Source organism: Pristis pectinata, chromosome 3 (genome assembly GCF_009764475.1).
Source record: "Pristis pectinata isolate sPriPec2 chromosome 3, sPriPec2.1.pri, whole genome shotgun sequence".
NCBI lineage: Eukaryota > Metazoa > Chordata > Chondrichthyes > Rhinopristiformes > Pristidae > Pristis > Pristis pectinata.
In genome coordinates this window covers 142,844,987-142,868,747 of record NC_067407.1, presented here as the reverse complement: position 1 = coordinate 142,868,747, position 23,761 = coordinate 142,844,987, and the positions used below count along the sequence as shown (strand labels likewise).

The following is a 23,761-nucleotide window of genomic DNA, read 5'->3' as shown; positions in this document are numbered from 1 at the left end:
TTTCCCACTATCAGTACCTCCGCGGGGCATGGCAAGACTCGCTTTTGTCTCAAAGGCCAGAATTGATTGCTTCTGGAGTATGCAGGCTGCATCTAGCTATGCTTAGTGAGTTAAGGTCAAATGTGTAGGCTCATGCTTCAGTGCAATTTTGTTGAAGCTGCTTTCAGTTGGTTCCTAAACTTCTCAGCTGGATGTAAAGGATGATCATTTCATTAATTTAAAGAACATGTGTCCTTTAGTTAACATCACTAAAACAAACTATCTGATCGTGATCACAGACATGAATTCAAACAAGGTCAAATGCATGAAAATTTGAGTCTGCATTCTTATTGGTCTTGGTAAAATTCTGCCATTAATTTGGCACGGACAACAACCGTCTTTAGAGAGGCTGCAAGAATTGAGATTGTTTTAATAATGAGTTCAAGACTGATGGTATGCTAGTCAGTGGCAGAAGACAGAGGGAGCAGTGCTCTGTAGCAGGCTATCTTCTATCTAAGCTGGCTTAATGCAGGTGTTGAGTGCTTGAATTTGGATGGTTCGGATACAGGATCTAACTGGTATCGAGGCCTTAACAGAGTAGACATTTTTACGCCCATTGTATCTCCTGGCCTTAGTGTACGGGTGTCAGTAGTTTAGGACTAAGTCACGAAGAATTTTCTTTATGAGTTGTGAATCTTTATAGGACAGTGGAAATTCATTTGCTGCATATATTGAAGAGAATTGGAAAGGCAGGAACTGGCATTGGGGTTGGGGATGATGGGGTTTCTGATGTTCTTGTATTTGGAATCATTGTTGAACATAATTATCATTTGAAGTAATCCCAATATGACGACTGAAATGATTTTTTTACCTGTAACCGTTGCAGACACTGTGTTCAGATCTTCAGTAGAGCACCTAGGTAAATGGTGAAGAAGATGGTGCCAGTGAATTATTTATACAATAAATATTAATGTCTAAAGAACAATTTAACACTGAGGCTTTGTGACAAGTTAAAGTACTCAAACTATTTTTTCCAATTTTAGTGAAGTCTTGCGAAAGTAATGGTTTGTTTCACGTTAGGTTGATTCTCCCTATTGAACTGGGTTACTCTTGACTTCAACACGTTATGCAGCAGAGCTGTCAGGATTAAGGTAAGAATGGACTAGATGATTTCAGTGCCCAGTTCCACTTATACATATGAAAATGTCCAGGATCTGCTGACACACAGACTGGGGCTCTCACCCAATTGTGAGCTGACATTCATTCTGATACTACAGACTGGGTGTAAGTAGGTCAACTCTGGTCCCTAGTCAGCATAGAGGTTGATGTTAGTATGGGTATATCAGATAGAGCTGTACAGCACAGAAACAGGTCCTTCACCTCAACCTGTAATGATGCAGCTCTATAAAACTCTGGTTAGACCAGACTTGAAGTACTGTGTCCCGTTCTGGTCGCCTCATTATTGGAAGGATGTGGAGGCATTGGAAAGGGTGCAGAGGAGGTTTACCAGGATGCTGCCTGGTTTAGAGAGTATGGATTCTGAGGAGAGACTAAGGGAGCTGGGGCTTTACTTATTGGAGAGAAGGAGGATGAGAAAAGACATGATAGAGGTGTACAAAACATTGAGAGGAAAAGATAGAGTGGACAGCCAGCGCCTCTTTGCCAGGGCACCAATGCTCAATACAAGAGGGCATGGCTTTAAAGTAATGGGAAGTTCAAGGGAGATATCAGAGGGAGGTTTTTTTACCCAGAGAGTGGTTGGGGCGTGGAATGCGCTGCCTGGGGTGGTGGTGGAGGCAGGTACATTGGTCAAATTCAAGAGATTACTAGATAAGCATATGGAGGAATTTAAAATAGAGGGATATGCGGGAGGAAGGGGTTAGATAGTCTTAGGCGAGGTTTAATGGTTGGCACAACATTGTGGGCTGAAGGGCCTGTATTGTGCTGCACTGTTCTATGCTCTAGAGTTTCTGCCTGCACCACTCTCTCAGGTAGTGCATTTCAAACTCCCAACTACCCTCTGGGTGGAAAATTTCTTCCTTGTATCCCTTCTAAACCTCTTACTCCTAACTTCAATCTATATCTTCTGGTTATAGATACCTCTGCCATAAGAAAAGTTTGCTATTGTCCATCCTTTGTGTGTCACTGTAATGTTGTACGCCTCTCGGGTTTCTCCTCTGCTTCCTCTGCTCCAGGGAAAACAAACACAGCCTGTCGACTCTGTCCTCATAACTAAGACACTCCATCCCAGGTAATGTCTTGGTGAATCCTCTCTGCACTTTTTACACCAATGTCCTTTCATTCCTCAATATTCTTTAGGGCCCAAACATTCATTGTGTGTATCCTACCCTTCTCTGATGTTCCAAAATGCATCACCTTGTATATATCAGGATTAAATTCCATTGGCCATGCACTGCCCAATCTACCAGCTGATCAACGTCTTTCTGAGTCTATATTTCTTACTGCTTACATCATCAATTTTTGTGCAGCAAAAAATAGCAAAGGTAAAGCAGGATTGATGATATGAGGAGACCGTGAGACACACATTGTTCCTTGGTTGGGATATTGGAGATAAAGAGTAAGGTTAAAAGGAAAGCACCTGAATTGTAGGGAGTGCTGTTCCTCAAAGGCCTATAATCTCTAAGCTTTTCACCTTGTATCTCAATGAACTGAATGAAAAATAAAATGTCCTTAAATCAGACAGGCCTGCATTAAATATTCATTCATATAGACCTTGAGAAGGGAGGTGTCAGTCACGTTCTTCAATTGCTATAGTCTGTCAGGTAGAACGCTCTAAGTGGCTGTGTAGATTGACTCTGTGGTTAAGAAGGCATATGGTGTATTGTCCTTCATCAATCGGGGAATTGAATTTAGGAGTCATGAGGTATTGTTGCAGCTATATAGGTCCCTGGTCAGACCCCACTTGGAGTATTGTGTTTAGTTCTGGTCGCCTCACTACAGGAAAGATGTGGAAGTCATAGAGAGGGTGCAGAGGAGATTTACAAGGATGCTGCCTGGAATGCGGAGCATGACATGAAAGCAGGTTGAGGGAACTCGGCCTTTTCTCCTTGGAGGATGAGGGGGGACCTGATAGAGGTGTATAAGATGATGAGAAGCATTGATCGTGTGGATGGTCAGAGGCTTTTCCCCAGGGCTGAAATGGTGGCCACAAGGGGACATAGGTTTAAGGTACTGGGGAGTAGGTACAGAGGAGACGTCAGGGGTAAGTTTTTTACTCCGAGAGTGGTGAGTGTGTGGAATGGGCTGCCGGCAACGGTGGTGGAGGCGGATACGATAGGGTCTTTCAAGAGACTGTTAGATAGGTACATGGAGCTGAGTAAAATAGAGGGCTCTGGGTAAGCCTAGTAATTTCTAGGGTAGGGACATGTTCAGCACAGCTTTGTGGGCCGAAGGGCCTGAATTGTGCTGTAATTGTTCTATGTTCTATGTTCTAAAAAAATATAACACTTTAAGCTATTTTATGTAAGGAGGTCTAGGATTCAGAGCCATCAACAATGAAGGAATGAAATAGTATCTCCAAGTGAGGGTGGTCTAGGCCTTCTGTTGGCTTTCCGTGCACCAGATGTCCTTCTAGGTGATAGAGGTCAGGGGTTTAAGCACATGTTTTCAAAGGAAGCATTGAGGGGGTCAGTGGTGGATCGGCTTTAAGTTCCTGGGTGTCAACATCTCAGAGGATCTATCCTGGGCCCAACACATTGATGCATCATGAAGAAGGCACGCCAGCTGCTCTACTTCATTGGGAGTTTGAGGAGATTTGATATGTCACCAAAGGCTCTAGAAATTTCTATAGAAATATATGGTGGAGAGCATTCTGACTGGTTGCATCACCGCCTGGTACGGAGCCTTCAATGCACAGGATCGCAAGAGACTGCAGAGGGTTGTAGACTCAGCCAGCTCCATCACGGGCACAACCCTCCCCACCATCGAGGACGTTTTCAAGAGGCAGTGCCTCAAGAAGGCGGCATCCATCACTAAGGACCCTCACCACCCGGGACATGCCCTCTTCTCGTTACTACCATCGGGGAGGAGGTACAGGAGCCTGAAAACCCACATTCAGTGATTTAGAAACAGCTTTTTCTCCTCCACCATCAGATTTCTGAACGGTCCATGAACCCATGAACACTACCTCGTTCTTCCTTTTTTTGCAGTATTTATCTCTATTGTAATTTGTAATATTTTCAAATTTTCTATCTTTACACTGTACTGCTGCTGCAAACCAACAAATTTCTCATCATATAAAACACTGATTATAAACTGATTTCAAATTATTTGGAACTGGTTTGGAGCTGCAGTGGATTTTGGAGACTGTGCAGCCTTCAGCCGTGCAGTGTTTGCGCAGCCTCCAGCCGTGCAGTGTTTGCGCAGCCTCCAGCCGTGTAGTGTTTGCGCAGCCTCCAGCCATGCAGTGTTGGTGGTGGAGGGAGTGGTTGTCCAGGCCAATGGCTCCAGTATCATTTGTTATTGTTATGTGGGCTGCAAATCATTGGTCTTTCCTTGATGTGTCCAGAACTATAAAAACATTGGCTCATCCGTCTTTGCTCTTGGCTATCATTGTACTGTTCTAGATTAGAACCGTAGAATTGTACACCATGGATGCAGGCCATTTGGCTTTTCTTAGCCACGGTGACCAATGGACGCCCTTCCACGTTAACCCTGTTGCCCAGCTCTTTGTCCATTGTACTCTCTAAGCGATTCAAGTGTTCATCTAGACACTTCTTAAGGGCTGTCAGTGACCCAGTTTCCACCACTCTCTCAGGAGATGCATTCCAGGTACTCCCACTCTCTGGTTGAAGAAGAGCCTGTCATATCCCCTCTGAATCTCTTCCCCCTTACCCTAAACCTATGTTCTCTAATTTTATCTGATACAAGTTTTCTGCAGTCTACCCTACCTATACCCCTCATAATTTTATGTATGTCATTTATGTCCCCTCTTAACCACCTCTGTTCCAGGGACCACTGACCCAGCCTCTCCCCTCCTCGTGATGGAAGTCCTGATGGAGCTTCTATGTTCTATGACTGTTTTCTTCAGTATTTGCTGGATTTAACCCCTGCACCAACCATGTTTAATTCAATATTATTAAAGCAAGATATAAAATTAAATTTTATTTACCCTTCTGGTTTTAATCTGTGTTGAAAACACGCCCATTTTTTCACATAGCATATTGCTATTATTAAGATGCAGAATAAGAGGACCAATACCACGACACAGGCTGTAATACTGCCCAAGATTTTCCAAGACAACGTTTCATATGGTTCTGCAAAATAGCAAAGGTTTTATGAATGGTTTAACACTTGTCACGTGAATTATCCTTCAATGTGAACAATGGAGGTTGACAGTTCTCACTTGACATTGCACTTCCAGCCAGTAAGGGAGGAGAGCACCATGCTGAAAGTGTGTACTCCCTACGCTGTTATTAAAGAAACACTCAAGGTTCATCAACATTAATAACACTGGCCAGTGTCTGTAATGACCTCCATCTGCAACATTGGTTCACTTCTCTCATTTTACACAAAGACACAGGTTCTGAAACTGCAAGGTCAGTGATACCAGTGTTTGCTCCACAGATGAATTCTGTGGCCTCCGGCACTGACCAATTCAGAGTGGGATATAAACAGAAGGTGCAGGGAAAACTCAGGTGTCCAGGCAGCCTCTGTGCAAGAGAAACAGTCAGTGTTCCAGGTTGAAGATCCTTCCTCAACAACTGAAAAAGAGAGAAAACAAGTTGGTCTAAATAGTAGAGATGGTGGGGGACGGCAACGGGTGGAAGGGATCAATGTCTGTAATAGGGTGAAATAACGTTGCCATTAGTGGATGGTTAGGCTGCTTTGTGTAACATAATATAATTATATATTACTCACGTACATCAAAACACACAGTGAAATGCATCTTTTGCGTAGAGTGTTCTGGGGGCAGCCCGCAAGTGTCACCACGCTTCCGGCACCAACATAACATGCCCACAACTTCCTAACCCGTACGTCTTTGGAATGTGGGAGGAAACCGGAGCACCCGGAGGAAACCCACACAGACACGGAGAGAATGTACAAACTCCTTACAGACAGCAGCCGAATTGAAACCGGGTCGCTGGCGCTGTAATAGCGTTACACTAACCACTACACTAGCTAATCTCAGGAGCCACGAGGTAATGATGCAGCTTTACAAAACTCTGGTTAGACCATGCTTAGAGTACTGTGTCCAGTTCTGGTCGCCTCATTATAGGAAGGATGTGGAGGCGTTGGAGAGGGTGCAGAGGAGATTTACCAGGATGCTGCCTGGATTAGAGAGTATGGATTATGAGGAGAGACTAAAGGAGCTAGGGCTGTTCTCATTGGAGAGAAGGAGGATGAGAGGAGACATGATAGAGGATACAAGATATTAAGAGGAATGGATAGAGTGGACAGCCAGCGCCTCTTTCCCAGGGCACCAGTGCTCAATACAAGAGGGCATGGCTTTAAAGTAATGGGTGGGAAGTTCAAGGGAGATATCAGAGGGAGGTTTTTTTCACCCAGAGAGTGGTTGGTGCATGGAATGCGCTGCCTGGGGTGGTGGTGGAGGCTGATACGTTGGTCAAGTTCAAGAGATTGTTAGATAAGCATATGGAGGAATTTAAGATAGAGGGATATGTGGGAGGAAGGGGTTAGATAGTCTTATGTGTGGTTTGAAGGTCGGCACAACATGGTGGGCCGAAGGGCCTAAATTGTTCTATTCTATTCTATTCTATTCTATTCTATTCTATTCTATTCTAATGTTGTGAAGTCTGCTGGTGGTGTATAGTCTGGCCTACTGCTTGTGCACAGCAGGCCAAAATGTACAAACGAAAGAAACAGAAGAAAGTAGAATGGCTGCACTTCACCAGTCCTGATTCAAACAGAAAGAAAGAGCAAGTTATCTGACGTTGGAGAAGTCCATAATGAGTCCCCCAGGCTGTAATGTGTCCAGGTGATAAACCCATTGCTCCTCGAGCTTACATCAGCCCCGTAGTAGTGCAGGAGGCCAAGGCAGAGAGGTCGGAGTGGGATCGGGAAGTAAAGTGACAGGCAACTGGAAGGTGGGGGTCACCCCTGCGGACCGAGGCAGGTGCTCTGCAAAATGATTACCTCATCCGCGTTTGGTTTCTCCATTGCGGAAGAGGCCACATTGTAAATGCCAGATGTAGTACACGAGATGGAAAGAAGTCCAAGTGAATCACTACCTTAGCTGGAAAGGCTGTTTGAGTCCCTGAATCGTGAGAAGGGAAGAGGTGAAAGGACAGCTATTGCACCTTCTGTGGTTGCACGGCAAAGTGCCATCCGATGATGTGGTAGGTGGGGACAGGAGAGTGGACCGGGTGTCGTGAAGGGAGTGATCTCTCTAAAATGCTGAGAGGACAGGGGAAAGTGTTTAGTGGTGGAATCTTGTTGGAACTGGTGGACATTGTGAAAGATGATTCCTTGCAGAGACTGGTGACATGGAAGGTGAGAACGTGGAACTAGGAGAAGGGATGAGGGCAGAGGTGCGGGATCTGGTCAAGGCTCTGCGCACAATCGCAGTAGGGAAGCCATGGTTCAGGAAGAAGGAAGACATTTCAGGGGCACCTAAGTGAAATGTCTCATCAACAGAGGAAGTGCAACAGACTGGAGATACTGAGAGAATGGAATCCTCACATGAGACAGGGTAGGAAGAAGTATAATCAAGGTAGCTTTGGAGGTTTGTGGCTTTGTGGGCTTGTGAGTGTGGTGTGGGTGACGGCTGTCCCCTGAGGGGGTTGAGTGGGTGTGGGTGACCGGCCTGTCCCCTGAGGTGGGGTGTAGTGGGTGTGGGTGACCGGCCTGTTCTCTGAGGTGGGGTGTAGTGGGTGTGGGTGACCAGCCTGTCTTCTGAGGTGGGGTGTAGTGGGTGTGGCTGACCGGCCTGTTCTCTGAGGTGGGGTGTAGTGGGTGTGGGTGACCAGCCTGTCCTCTGAGGTGGGGTGTAGTGGGTGTGGGTGACCAGCCTGTCCCCTGAGGTGGGGTGTAGTGGGTGTGGGTGACCAGCCTGTCCTCTGAGGTGGGGTGTAGTGGGTGTGGGTGACCGGCCTGTCCCCTGAGGTGGGGTGTAGTGGGTGTGGGTGACCGGCCTGTCCCCTGAGGTGGGGTGTAGTGAACATGGAGGTTGAGAGACCTAGGAAGGGAAGAGTCAGACTGACGGTGTGAAGATGGCAGCAGGTGGACATTGGCTGCAAAAGGGATGGAACTGTTGTGTTGGGCACGGGTGCAGGGAGCTGCAACACTGCGGCCGTCGACGTACTGGAGAGAGGGTTGGGGAAGTCGGCCCGGGTAGGACTGGAACAAGGACACATCCCACAGAGAGTGAGACACAGTGTGGGTCATGGAGTGCCCACAGCTACACCCCTGATCTGGTGGAAGTGAGTGTTACTGGAGGAGAATTTGTTTAATGTAAGGACGTCCAGTCAGGTGAAGGAGTGTGTTGGTGGAGGGAACTGCTTGGGCCTGTTCAGATTTCCAGCAGCTGCTGGTTTTCATTGCCGAGCGGGGTTAGCGGGAGGGCATTTTGACCGCCACAGCTGTATTGATAAATTAGTGAAACACTCATTGGCTGTGAAACCTTGGTTAAAGATGGTAGAAATCTGTCTTGGGTGGAAGGAATAAGGAATAATGAATAAATTACCCATTCATTACCTGCCCTGTACTGAATTCTGATCCATTGATTGCAATGTTATTCACTGAATTTTCAAATGGCTTGTGTTACATGTGGCTGATGGGATACTGGATGCTAAACACTAACCCCACCGCACAGATGAATTTCTAAGATAAGATATCTTTTATGAGTCACCTGTACATCGGAACACACAGTGAAATACATCTTTTTGTGTGGAGTGTTCTGGGACAGCCCGCAAATGTAGCCACGCTTCTGGCGCCAACATAGCATACCCACAACTTCCTAACCCGTCCGTCTTTGGAATGTGGGAGGAAACCGGAGCACCCGGAGGAAACCCACGCAGACACGGGGAGAATGTACAAACTCCTCATAGACAGTAGCCGGATTTGAACCTGGGTCTCTGGCGCTGTAAAGCGTTACGCTAACTGCTACACTACTGTGCCTGTAGATAGAGTCATAGAATTATACAGCATGGAAACAGGCCCTTCGGCCCAATTGGTCTGTGCCGACAAGATGCCCCATCCAAGCTAGTCCCATTTGCCAGTGTTTGGCCCATGACCTTCTAAACCTTTCCAATCCATGGACCTGTCCAACTGTTTTTTAAACGTTGTTATTGTACTTGCCTCAGCCACTTGTCTGACAGCTCATAGGTACCACCCTTTGTGTAACATTCCTTTTAAATCGTTCCCCTCTCACCTTAAACCTATGCCCTCTAGTTTGGTGGTGGGAAGACTGAGAGGATTCATCTTATCTCTGCCCCTCATGATTTTATACACCTTAATAAGGTCACCGCCCAGTCTCCTACGCTCTCAGGAATAAAGTCCCAGCCTGTCCAACCTCTCCCTATAACTCAGTCCCTCAAGTCCTGGCAGCATCCTTGTAAACCTTTTCTGCGCTCTTTCCAGTTTTTATAGCAGGGCGACCAAAACTGAATACAATACTCCAAGTGCAGCCTCACCAGTGTCCTGTAGAACTGCATCATGACCTCTGAACTTTTATATTCAATGCACTGACGATGAAGGCCAGTGTGCCAAAAGCCGCCTTCACCACTCTGTCAACCTGTGAGTCTACTTTCAGTGAACCTTATACATGTACTCCAAGGACCCTCTGTTCTACAACACTCCCCAGGGCCCTGCTATTCACTGTGAAAGTCTGAATGAAATTTGACTTTAAAATGCAACACCTCACACTTATCAGAATTAAACTCCATTTGCCATTTCTTGGCCCATTTACTCAGCTGATCAAGATCCCTCGGTAATTTTTGATAACTTTCTTCACTGTCCACTATACCACCTATTTTAGTGTCATCTGCAAACTTAGTAACCATGCCCTGTACAATCATATCCAAATCGTTGATATAGATGACGAACAACAATGGGCCCAGCACCGACCCCTGAGGCACACCACTAGTCACGAGTCTCCACTCCGAGAAACAACCTTCCACCATCAGCCTCTGATTTCTACTATCAAGCAAATTGTGTATCCAATTAGCCAGCTCTCCCTGGATTCCATGTGATCTAACCTTCCAGAGCAACCTACCATGTGGCTTTACGGAAGTCCACATAAACCACGTCTACTGCCCTGCCCTCATCAACTTTCTTGGTCACATCATTAAAAAAACTTAATCAAGTTCATGAAACATCATCTCCCATGCACAAAGCCATGCTGACTACCCCTAGTAAGGAGTTTGTACGTTCTCCCCGTGTCTGCGTGGGTTTCCTCCGGGTGCTCTGGTTTCCTCCCACATTCCAAAGACTTACAGGTTAGGAAGTTGTGGGCGTGCTATGTTGGCGCCGGAAGCGTGGCGACACTTGTGGGCTGCCCCCACAACACTCTACGCAAAAGACGCATTTCACTGTGTGTTTCGATGTACATGTAACTAATAAAGAAATCTTATCTTATCTAATCAACCCCTGTCTTTCCAGACATACGTACATCTTATACCTCAGAATCCTCTCCAGTAACTTACCTACCACAGATGTTAGACTTACTGGTCTATAGTTCCCAGGTTTGTCTTTGCTACCCTTCTTAAATAAAGGCACAACATTTGCTACCTTCCAGTCCACTGGCAACTCACCCGTGGCTAATGGTGGTGCAAACATCTCAGCCAGGGCTCCGCAATTTCTTCTCTAGCCTCCCACAGTGTTCTTGGATAAACCTAGTCAGGCCCTGGAGATAGCTCTTACTACCTCACCTTTAAAAACCTCCCATTTGCCTGTGGTCCCTTTGCTCGCAAACAATCAACCTTTGCCAGCTCCTGTCTCATACTGTCATAATACGCCTTGCCCCAGTTTAGAACTTGAACCTGTGGACCAGTTCTGTCTCCTTCTATAACTAGATTAAAACTAATAAAACAGTGGTCACTAAAGTGCTCCCCACTGTCACCTCAGTCACTGCCCCACCCTGTTACCCAAGAGTAGGTTGAGCTTTGCCTTCTCCCTGGTGGGACGCTCAATGTATTGCCCAAGGAACATTTCCTGAACACATTTAACAAATTCCACCCCATCTAAACCCTTAACAGTCTGGCAGTTCCAGTCTATGTTAGGAAAGTTAAAATCCCCTACTATGACAACCCTATTATTGTTACAAGTCTCCACATTTTCCTTGCATATTTGTTCTTCTAATTCCCACTGAATGTTTAGGGGCCTATAGTACAGTCCCAACAATGCAATCGTTCCGCCCATAAAGCCTCACTGGATAATCCTTCAGTAATTTCATTTCTGACTACTACTGTGATATTTGCCTTAAACAAAAACGTAGCTCCCCCTCCTCTCTTTCCTCTGCCTCTATCCCACCTAAAGCACCTGTACCCTGGAGCATTAAGCTGCCAGTCCTGTCCCTCCCTGAGCCACATTTCCATAATGACTATAATGTCCCAGTCCCATGTCGCTATCCAAGCCCTAAGTTCATCCACCTTACCTGTCAGACCTTTGCAGTAAAATAAATGCAATTTAATCCAGCAGGTTTTCCTAGCTCCTGGCCATTCTCCTGCCTGTCATGCCTATTCAACTTGCCATCTCTGACTTCTGCATCATTTTTCAGCCTCTCGTTTGCATGCCCGCCCCCACCAATCTAGTTTAAACCCACTATAGTAGCACTAGCAAATCTGCCCACCACGATGTTGGACCCCCTCCAGTTCGGATGTAACCCATCCCTCTTATAGAGGTCACCTCTGCCCCAGGAGAGATCCTAGTGGTCCAAAAATCTGATTCCCTGCCCCCTGCACCAATTTTTCAGCCACACAATCATTTGCCATCTCCTCCTATTCTTACCCTCACTAGCATGTGGCACTGGGAGTAATCCAGAGATTACTACCCTCGAGGTCCTGTTTCTTAACTTCTTCCCCAGCTCCCTATATTCACTCTGCAGGATCTCATCCCTTTCTCCACCTATGTCATTGGTGCCAACGTGCACAATGACTTCTGGCTGCTGCCTTGAGAATGTCTGCAGCCACTCTGTGACATCCTGAACCCTGACACCTTAGAGGCAATACATCGTTCCAGAGTCCCTTTTGTGGTCACAGAAGCAGCTACTCAGCATTTCCAGACAAGTAGTAGCTCCCAGTATGCATCAGTGGACATTGTGCCAGCAAACCTATCCCCAGATTACAAAACCTATGCCATGTCTTTCTAGAGTTCATTGCCTTTTAATTTCTGCTGCATTGCAGAAAAGCAGTTTTAGAAAATGTGTTGAAAATATTATGGGATTTTTGCAGTAAGTTTCAGTTAATTCCAACAAAAAACAGCTGTGACCTCTTGCTGACTGCTGACTAGATTTTAGCTGCTTCTCCTTGGATGCAGCTGTGTCACCCGAGGGGCACGGAGGGTCAGGTTCTAATTATAGAGCCATACAACACAGAACAGGCCCTTGGGCTCATCTTGTCCATGCCGACCAACGTGCCGACCAGTAATTTGGATGTGAATGTACAAGGCATGGTTAGTACCTTTGTGCATGATACTAAAATAGGTGGTGTGGATATTGTAGAAGGTTATGAAAAATTACAGGGGGATCTTGATCAGCTGGGTATGTGGGCTGAGGATTGGCAAATGGATTTCCATCCAGATAAATGTGAGATATTGCATTTTGGGAGATCAAACCAGAGTAGGACTTGTACAGCGAATGGTGGGGCCCTGGGGAGTGTTCTGAAACAGAGGGACATAGAAGTACGTTTATGTAAATTACAAATTACAAGCACCGACCCCTGTGGTACACCACTGGCCACGAGCCTCCAGTCCCTCAACCAACACCCTTTGCTTCCTAGCACTGAACCAATTGTGAATCCAATCCACTACCTCACCCTGGATCCCATGTGATCTAATCTTCCAGACTAGCCTGCCATGAGGGACTTTGTAAAAGGCTTTGCTAAAGTCCATATAGACGACATCCCCTACCCTCATCTACCCTCTTGGTTACCTCCTCGAAGAACTCCAAGAGATTTGTCAGACACAACTTCCCATAAGCAAAGCCGTACTGACTGTCCTAAGTCAGCCCTTGTCTCAAAATGTTGGTCGATCCTGTCCCTCAGAATCAGCTCCACCAATTTACCCAGACTCACCGGCCTGTAGTGTCCTGGCTTGTTTTGGCTATCCTTTTTAAACAATGGCACCACAATCGACACTCTCCAGTCCTCTGGAACCTCACCTGTGGCCAGAGATGAAACAAATATCTCCGCAAGGCCCTGCTCAATTTCTTCTCTAGCTTCCAACAAATTCCAAGAATGCATCAGGTCAGGCTCTGGGGATTTATCCACCTTAATGCGCTTTAAGGCCTCCAGTACCTCCTCCCTGCTAATTCGTATGTGGTCCAAGCCATCACCGCTCATTTACCCCATTTCCTTAGCTTCCATCATTTCCTTCACAGTAAAAGCTAAAGAGAAATATTCATTAAAAATCTCTCCCATTTCCTTTGGTTCCACACACAATGGGCATGCTGATCTTTAAGGGGATCTATTCTCTCCTTAGCCACCCTTTTACTCTTAATATACCTAAAGAATCTCTTGGGACTTTGCCCCATCTTTCCTGCCAGATCCTTCTCATATCCTCTTTTTGCCCTTCTAACTTCTCTCTTAAGTGCACTTGTACACTTTTTGTTTTTGTCAAGGGATTCACTTGGTCCCAATTGCTCATGTAGAGTGTATGCCTCCTGCTCGTTCTCCCGAAACCTGCCAGCCTTGCCCTGCACCCTAACAGAAACACGCAGGCCCAGAACTCTTCACCTCCCACTTGGCAGACACTCCTTTCCCTGCAAACAATCTCACCCAAACAACCTCTGCAAGATCCCGCCAAATGGCTCCAAAATTGGTTCTGCCCCAGTTCAGGACTGTATCAATGACATAGTACTGCTAATTGGTACTGCTCATTCTCCCCCTTGAGAATGTTCTGCAGCTGCTTCGGGACATCCCGGACTCTGGCACCTGGGAGGCAACACATCACCCTGGTGTCTCTTTTGTGGCCACAGATCTCCTGTCTGTCCCCCTAACTGTCAAGTTTCCTATCACTACCTCCCTGCCTGACTTCTCCCTTACCTGCTGAGCCTCAGAGCCAGTCTCAGTGCCACCAACCTGGCTACTGCTGCTGTGCCCAGAAAGGTTGCTCCCCCCCCCAGCTGTATGCAAAGGGGTAGACTTGTTGCTGAGGGGAACGGCCACAGGGGAACCCTGCACTGTCTCTCTTACCCTTACCTTTCCTGGTGGTCACCCAACTATCTGCGGCCCATACCTTAGGTGTGACCACCTCACTGAAGCTCTTGTCCATGATGCTGTTGGCATCCCAGACGATCCTAAGTACCTCCAGCTCCAGCTCCAGCTCCAGCTCCAGCTCCAGCTCCAGCTCCAGCTCCAGCTCCAGCTCCAGCTCCTTAATGCGATCAGTCAAGAGCTGGACACACCTCTCACAGGTGCAGTCCTCAGGGCACTGGGAGTCTCCCTGATCTCCTGCATCCTGCAGGAGGAGCATGCCATGGCCCTAACTGACATTCCAATGACACTCATTCTAAAGAATAAAGTTAGAAATGACATACCAGACCTCACCTGAAGCCTTTCGAGCTAGAGCCTCAGCACTTATTTCTCCAACACTGCACTTAAGAATTCAAACACTGCCGCTCTTGGCAATGGTTGCTCCAAAAATGGAGTTGTTAATAGTGCTGTTCATAACTCACTTGCTATTGTTCCCAGGTTACTGGTGGTACCAGTGGACATCAGTGTCACTTACACTGGGATTGTAAAGGTACATTGCGACTGGATGGTTACATGCACGAGTACCTCATTGACCGGTGGATACTGGATAAGGAAACCCTGCCGCAACTGGGAAGGAGACAAAAGAAGCTCATTAAACTGCAGGGAAGATGGGAGACGGGCTGTCTCTGATAAAACTGGGGATAAACTGTAAATAAGGTTATGTGGTCAGTGAGTGAATGGGAGCAGTTAGAGAGCGAGAACATAGACAAGAACATGGGAGTTGCAAAATGCCGAGCAGCAGAAATGGCAGGCAGGTCAGTCTGTGGCCTCGTGCACTACAGTAATGTAGATCAATGCAAGGTTGAGGAACAGCAGCTCATCTTTCCTCTGGGCACATCGTAGCCTTCTGAACCCAACACTGACTCTACAACTTCAGTAACTTCGTTTCTCTGTCTGTGTCCATCATCAGTGGCAGTGACAGTGGCTCAGCGTGATTGCTTTAGTTTCCTCCTTTTCTGTTTGTTTCTCCCTGTTTTATGCTTTCTCCTCTGCTTTTCACAGCTCCTACATTCTGTTGTCTCTGTCCTTCTGACTCTATTCTCGTTCTTTAATTCTCCCGTTGACGAGGAGACACAAGAGACTGCAGTGGGCCAGGCAGGATCTGTGGAGGTGGGAGGAGGGTCGATGTTTTGGGTTGAGACCCTGCTTCAGGACCGTGAATGTAGGGGGGAGATGGCCGGTATATAGGAGGGGTGAGGCAGGGGCTGGTAGGTGACAGGTGGAACCAGGTGAGGAGGGAGGATGAGGGGTGGAATTGGAAGACAGCAGCTGGTGGGTGATGAGAATAGACAGATAAGGAGAGAGGGAAAAGGGGGCAGGTGGGAGAGGGAGAGGTGGAGACAGAGCTTTCACCTGCTGGAATCTGATGAGGAAGGTGATAAGTGAAGCTTGGTAAGGGAGGGATAGGAGACCTAGTAGGGTTAAGTGTGTGTGAGATAGGTAAGATAAGATAAGATCTTTATTAGTCACGTGTACATCGAAACACACAGTGAAATGTGAAGAGTGTTCTGGGGGCAGCCCGCAAGTGTCGCCACACTTCTGGCACCAGCATAGCATGTCCAGACCATTGGGCTATAGGTGAAGGGTATTTGCAAGCTTGGAGTCAGGACACCAGACTGAAAAGGGATGTCCCACAAGATAGTTGTTGGACGTGTTTTTGGTCTCCCCAGTATTGTGGGATCTGCAGATTTTAAGTTTTGAATTCATTAGATGAAAGCGTGGAAAAGTTTATGAAAACTAAAAGATTTAATATCTTTTGCATTTTTAAAAATACTTAAACACCACATAGGTTAAAACAAATGAATTTGCAAAACTGCTGTCCCAGCCCATGCTCTACTGGAGATCAATTAGCATTGTGTAAGCTGAACTTACTAATGACAATGAGTTGGGTTCCGTTCCCGCTGATGTCTCCCCACACTGTGCAGTAATAGACGGCAGAGTCATTGAGCACCACGTCTGTGACTGTCAGGATGAAGCTGTTATTGGAGGTGTCCCTGTAGGGCAGGAACCTCTCAGTGACACCTGGTCTCCTTCGTATGCTCTTTCCTGCCTCGTGTGTTAACACCCACTCCATGTCCTGCCCGGGTAGTTTCCGGTACCAGTGGACGTCGGTGTCTCCCACTGCAACGTTCTTCATGGAGCACTCTAACCACGCCGATTGACTCTCAGTGACATGCTCCAGGCTTGGGGATTGGATAAGGATTGGAGGATTTGCATCTTTAAAGGGAAAATATCAATTACCTTACATCCTTCTGCATAACTATCTCTAAAAGAGTGAACGGATTCTAATATTAAATTTGTAGAATTGCTTTAGCTATATGTATCATGCACCATGGAATCCTTTTACTTAGAGTCTTTGAATTGTACAGCACAGAAATAGCCCTTCTCATGCTTAAAAGCAGTAAAGTTGAGTTTATTGTCATCTACACAAGTCCATGTGTGCACAGGTGCAATGAAAAGCTTACGCAGCAGCATCACAGGCACACAGCATCAGATAAGCAGCATTCTCAAGGAAAACATAAATTAGACATTTTTTTTACAAGAAAGAACACAATTAGAACAAAAGAAAAACAAAGTCCATTTTAATGCAAAGTGATCAATGTGGTCACAGTGTTGTTAAACTGTGGTGATTAGGGTTGTGCCGGTTGGTTCAAGAACTGAATGGTTGAAGAGAAGTAGCTGTTCCTGAAACTGGTGGTGTGGGACTTCAGGCTTCTGTACCTCCTGCCCGACGGGAGCTGTGAGAAGGTAGATTGGGAACAGCTGATGGAGGGGGGAGTGACTTTTGATGGGAGAGGCTTTTACAAGTGAGAACGTAAGGCTTCAGGTTCAACATGTCCCTATAAGTGTAAGAGGACAGTGGTGGGAATTGATGGAAGCCCCCCCATACAGGGCTTCGTATAAATCGGGAAATAAGTAAAGGAATAATACATAAGAATATAACAAGTAAAAACAGGAGTAGACCGTTTGGCCCTCGTGCCAGCTACACCATTGGGTAAGATCACAGATGATCTTTCACCGACTCTCACTTTTCTGCACTAAGCCCACGCTGCTTGATTCATCAAACATCAAAAAACCGACGCACTCAGTGATGGAAGCTCCACAGTCCAGTCGTGCAGTGAATTCCAAAGATTCACCATGCTTTGGGTGAAGAAATTTCTTCTCATTATAAACATGGGGTTTTTAATCTATGTTGGGACTGGGCAAACCATTTTAGCTGGAACATTGTGGAGGATGAATTCATGAGACATTGTGTTCTAGTTCAAAACGTTGAAGAACCAACAAGGGGATAGGCTATTTTAGAACAAGACTGCGTAATGAAAAAGGGTTAATTAATGATCTGGTAGTTTAAAAGTTGTAAGTGATTTAGTTCAATCTGAAAGTAGGACGTTAGATCTGAAAAAAGCAAACTGTGTAGGCACGAGATGCGAGTTGGTCATCTTAGACTGGGAGACTGAACTCAAAGGTCTGAAGCAAGCAGCAAGCTTCAAAGAATTCATACACATTGTGTATGTAATATGTAACCTCTTAAGGCAAAATAGCAAAGGTGGCCCAGTCTTGAAAAAAGTAATGTGAGATAGAGGGATATGTGGGAGGAAAGGGTTAGACAGTGTGAGGGTGGTCTGATGGACGGCACAACATGGTGGGCCGAAGGGCCTGTTTTGTGCTGTATGGTTCTATGGTTCTGTGGTTAAAAGGTCAAAGAGAAACGGCTTATGATGTTGTCAACAAAGCAATAAGGTTGAGATTGTTAATTTCTGAAGTGTTCCCAACGAGGGAGAAGGAAATTGCAATACAAAAGCAGTCTATCAAGGAACATTTAAAAAAAGCTTCTAAACAGGACTGGCAGCTGAATGTCCTGGGGTTCAGATGCTACAGGTGGAGGTAAGAAATGAAAGGGAGCCGTGATATTGATTAGGGAAAATCTCACGGCACGTTCCTGGGGCAACGTCCAGTGAGGCTATGAACTGAACTCAGAACTAAAGGGATTATCACTTTGATGGAATTATACTATAGTCCCCTCACTAGTCAGTGGAAATTAGAAGAGCAAATATGTAGGAAGATTGCAGGTACACACACAGAGACACGAGATTCTGCAGATGCTGGAATCTGGATCAATACACAAAAACTGCTGGAGGAACTCAGCGGGTCGGGCAGCATCTGTGGAGGGAAATAAACAGTCGATGTTTCGGGCCGAGACCCTTCCTCAGGACTGGAAAAGAAGAGGGCAGAAGCCAGAATAGCAAAGTGGGGGGAGGGGGATGAGCACACGCAGGCAGGGGACAGGTGAGTTCAGGTGAGAGGGGGAAGGTAGGAGGGTGGGGGGGGGGGCAGAGGTGGGAGACGGAAGAGGCAAAGGGCTGAAGAAAAAAGAAATCTGTTCGGAGAGGGCGGTGGACCGCTGAATAAAGGGAAGGAGGTGGGGAATAGATGGGCAGGTCATGAGGGTGGGAAAAGGGGGAGGGGGCCACAAGAATAAGGGTTGGGGAGGGAAAGGAAGGGATAAAAAAAGGAGGGAGGGGAGGGGTTACTGGAAGTTAGATAAATCGATGTTGAGGCCATCGGGTTGGAGACGCCCGAGGCAGAATATGAGGTGTTGTTCCTCCAACCTGTGCCTGGCCTCAATGTGGCAGTAGAGGGGGCCGTGGACAGACATGTCAGTGTGGGAGTGGGATGTGGATTGAAGTGGGTGGCCGCCGGGAGGTCCTGGCTGTTGTGGTGGACAGAGCGAAGGTGCTCGACGAAGCGGTCACCCAATCTGCGTCGGGTCTCACCGATGTAGAGGAGCCCACATCGGGAGCACCGGAGGCAATAAATGACCCCCTCGGGTTCACATGTGAAGCGCTGCCTCACCTGGAAGGACTGTCTTGGACCCTGAATGGTGGTGAGGGAGGAGGTGTAGGGACAGGTGTAGCACGATGCGGTTGCAGGGATAAGTGCCAGGGGGGTTATCGGTGGGGAGGGTCGAGTGGACAAGGGAGTCGCAGAGAGAACAATCCCTGCGGAAAGCAGAGAGAGGGGGTGAGGGGAAGATGTGCCTGGTGGTGGGATCCCGTTGGAGGTGGCGGAAGTTGCGGAGAATGATGTGTTTGATGTGGAGGCTCGTGGGGTGGTAGGTGAGGGCAAGGGGAGCCCTGTCCCTGTTATGTCGGGAGGGAGGGGTGAGGGCAGATGTGTGAGAAGTGGAGTAGATACGGGTCAGGGCAGCATTGGTGGTGGGGAAGGGAAACCCCGGTCACTGAAAAAGGAGGACATCTCTGATGCCCTGGAGTGGAAAGACTCATCATGGGAGATGCGGTGGAGGCGGAGGAACTGGGAGAAGGGGATGGTGTCCTTACAAGTGACAGGGTGGGAAGAGGTGTAGTCACGGTAACTGTGGGACTCAGTGGGTTTGTAGAAGATGTCCGTGGTTAATCTGTCTCCGGAGATGGGGACAGAGAGATCCAGAAAGGGGAGAGAGGTGTCGGAGACGGACCAAGTGAATCTGAGGGCAGGGGGGCAGTTGGAGGCAAAGTTGATGAAATTGCTGAGCTCAGCACGGGTGCAGGAAGCGGCCCCAATGCAGTCGTCAATGTAGCAGAGAAAGAGTTGGGGGGCGTTACCGGTGTAGGCTTGGAACATGGACTGTTCTGCATAGCCAACGAAGAGGCCGGCATATCTGGGCCCGTGCGAGTGCCCATGGCTACACCTTTAGTTCAGAGAAAGTGGGAGGAGCTGAAAGAGAAGTTGTTGAGGGTGAGAACCAGTTCCGTCAGACGGAGGAGGGTGAGGGTGGAGGGGAACTGGTTGGGTCTGTTATCAAGAAAGAAGCAGAACCTCAAGCCCTTCCTGATGGGGGATGGAGGTGTACAGAGACTGACGTCCATGGTGAAGATGAGGTGGTCAGGGCTGGGGAACTGGAAGTTGTTGAAGTGATGGAGGGCACGTGAAGTGTCACGGACGTAGGTGGGAAGGGACTGGACTAAGTGGAACTAAATGGAGTCAAGGTATGAGGACACGTTCAGTGGGGCAGGAGCAGGCAGAAACAATGGGCCTACCGGGGCAGTTGGGTTTGTGGATCCTGTGTAGGAGGTAGAAATGGGCAGTGTGGGGTAGGGGAACTATAAGGTTGGAGGCTGTAGAGGGGAGATCTCCGGAGATGATGAGGTCAGTGATAGTGCGGGAGACAATGGCCTGATGCTCTGTGCTGTTATTGTCAGTGTAAACTGCCGTTGACTTACCAGTTACATTGAGTTGGGTTCCTGCTCCATAGATGTAATTCCACACACTGCAGTTGTAGACAGCAGTGTCACTAATGGACACATTGGTGATGCTCAGAATGTAACTGTTACTTGTGAAATTCCTGTAAGACTTAAAACGGTCAGAGATACACGAGGACTTGTTAACATTGCCGTCCACAAAGTGGCTCATCGCCCACTCGCTGTTGTTCCCAGGTCGCTGGTGGTACCAGTGGACATCGGTGTCATTCACACTGGCATTGTACAAGGCACATTGCAACTGGACAGTTACACCCTCTAGCACTCTGCTGAATGGTGGATACTGGATAAGGACAGGATCATCCAGGGGATCTGTGTGTTGGATATATATATATATATAGCTCAATACAAGGCAGGATATTTCTCCAGCACTTAACAATTTCTAAAATGTGAATAAATTTTAGCCCCAAGAATAATTTCCAGCTCTTTTCTCAGACTGAAGGTATCAGTATCTGGATGGCTCTGAAGGCTTGACAGCCATTTATTCGTGGGAGCTGTATAGTTTGGAGGGGGCCCTGAAGAGCAGGGCACGCCGTTTTGCACCTGTTAATAAGTAATGATGAAGAGAAGAGCTTAACAAAACTAGAGCAAGGGTAATTAGCTCCTGCTGCCTGCTCTGCCACTCAGTGAGGTCACGGCTGATCATTTCACCCAGCGCTTCTTTCCTGTACTAACCCTATATTCTGTTATTCCCTCAATATTAAAAAAAAATCAATCTCTGACTTGAATGTGTTTAGTAACTGAGCCTCGAAAGGCCTCTTGTGTGGAGAATTCCCAATTCACAACATTTCTTCTCAGCCCTGTTCTGGGATGGATGATCTCTTATTTTAAGGTGGAGACATGAGAGACTGAAGATGTTGCAATCTGGAGCAAAAAGCAAACTGCAGGAGGACCTCAGTAGGTCAGCCAGCATCTGTGGAGGCAGAGGGATGATCGATGTTTCGGGTGTAGATCTCCCCTCTGCACTCACAGTCCTCAAGCTGAAATGGCAGCTATCCCTCTGTCTCCACAGATGCTGGCTGACCCACTGAGGTCCTCCAACAGTTTGCTTTTCGCTCCAGATTGCAACATCTTTTTCTGTTCTTATTTTAAAATGTGTGGTTTCTGGTTCTTGGCACCCCAAACACGGGAAATCTCTTTCCTGCAAGTGCTGTAAGAATGTTGTATGTTTCAGAAAAGATCACTTGTTAAATACAGGTCTAATTTGCCTGTAGCTTCTCTCAAGGACAATTCTCTCACACCAGGAATCAGTCTGGTGAACCTCCCCTCATCTGATGTTTATCCTTCCTTAGAACCTTTCATAATTCCTGCAAAGACATCTTTACCCTTTTCAGCCAAATCTTGTAATAAAGGTTAACATATTGTTTGCCTTCCTAACTCACCCTACCTACGTGGTGGAGACGGATACGATAGGGTCTCTTGACGGACTTTTGGATAGGTACATGGAGCTGAGAAAAATAGAGGGCTATGGGTCTGTAAGGTAGGGACATGTTCGGCACAGCTTTGTGGGCCAAAGGGCCTGAATTGTGCTGTAGGTTTTCTATGTTTCTATGTTTCTACATGTTGACCAGTTTTATGACACCTACCTGCATTTCTATTTTTCCAACAGAAGTGGATGACTCCATTTTCCCACGTTTCATTCCACCTGGCTTGTCCTTGCTCTTTTTACATCTGTATCCTCTGCAGCCTCTCTGCATTCTCCTCACAATTCACATTGCCACCAGCTAACTTGGATATGATACACTTGGTTTCCTCGTCCAAATCTTGGTATTGATTGTGAACAGGTAGGTCCTAGCACCCATTCCTGCATACCCCACACTAAATGTCCCTTATCCATTGTTACAGAGAAACAGCTAGAACCAGGAGTTATAGGGTATAGACTATTAATACAAAGGAAAACCAGTCCTCAAGCTGTCCTTAAGTGTAACAAGCAGTGATCAATCTTGAAGAGACTCCCACCAGCATAGGACACAGATGCACAATGTGGAGCCTGTTTCTTCCCTGCCAATCCTAGTGCCCCTGATGTTACTGCCAGGGCTGGGTATTTGTTGGTTGTTTCTGCTACATGAGTGGTAGAATTATCAATATTTCATGGTTTAAATGAGGAGGGAGAGTTGGTTCATCAGAACTATGACCAGCTGGAGTTCTCTTCTCCTGGGTTTTCAGTCAAGCACCTGTGAGCAGGGCCCAGCTCTTAGTCTGAACACAGAACAACGTTTCTAGTTTTCTCCACTATGATAACACGCTCCATGATCAAATTAATTTTCAAAAATCCAACTTGACACAGAGAGCAGACAATCAGTGAGCACATCAGTGCTCACCACCCATTAATGAGGGGCCACAGTGCTTTGGATTGTGGCCTAGTGATAGGGCTCCTGATAGAATCATCTGTTCTTCAGTACACGTACCCATCCACAGGAAGTGAATGGTGGTGGAATAACTCCCAATGCAATAACACGCTGGTGAATAAATATAATTTGTACTCACTGGTTACGACGAGCTGGGTTCCGTTCCCGCTGATGTCTCCCCACACTGTGCAGTAATAGACGGCAGAGTCACTGGGCTTCACGTCTGTGACAGTCAGGATGAAGCTGCTATTGGAGGTGTCCCTGGAGGGCTGGAACCTCTCCTTGAAACCTGGTCCCACTGCGAGCCTGCCTCCTGCCTCATGTGTTGAAACCCACTCCAAGTCCTGCTCGGGTAGTTTCCGGTACCAGTGGACGTCGGTGTCTTCCACTCTGGCTCTGGTCATGGTGCACCATAACCGCGCCGTGTGACCCTCAGTGACACGCTCCAGGCTCGGCGACTGCATAAGGACAGGAACATCTGCACCTTAAAGGGAGAATATCAATAACTTAAAAACTGGCTTGCAGGCTGCTATATATTTTTCAATGTGAAATGCAATCATCTTTCGTTGTTACATGACTTTTGGTGAAAGCACAAGGGCTTCATTGCTTCTGATATTAAAATGATACTCCAGTTGATCTGAACATTGAGTACTCGGGCAAATTGGCAAAAAGGGGATAGTTGGAGTTTAATGTGGGAAAATACAAGGTCATTCATTTGTTTGGAATAATAGTAGATTGGTAGGGATGACTTGCAGGTAGTCGATAACTGCACAGTGGGCAGCATTCA

At 47.0% G+C, this 23,761-nt stretch overlaps 1 protein-coding gene across 1 annotated transcript in view; it reads right to left on the bottom strand.

Moving 5' to 3' along the window:
* Positions 1 to 23,761, bottom strand: part of LOC127568037 (immunoglobulin gamma-1 heavy chain-like) — a 76,783-nt gene that overhangs the window by 10,907 nt on the left and 42,115 nt on the right. The window contains exons 3-7 of the mRNA XM_052011286.1: positions 23,114 to 23,458; positions 20,591 to 20,938; positions 16,242 to 16,586; positions 5,111 to 5,255; positions 851 to 894 (exon numbers count right to left, since the gene is read on the bottom strand). Of these exons, the coding sequence (XP_051867246.1) occupies positions 851 to 894; positions 5,111 to 5,255; positions 16,242 to 16,586; positions 20,591 to 20,938; positions 23,114 to 23,458 (1,227 nt within the window). The remainder of the gene's footprint in view (positions 1 to 850; positions 895 to 5,110; positions 5,256 to 16,241; positions 16,587 to 20,590; positions 20,939 to 23,113; positions 23,459 to 23,761) is intronic.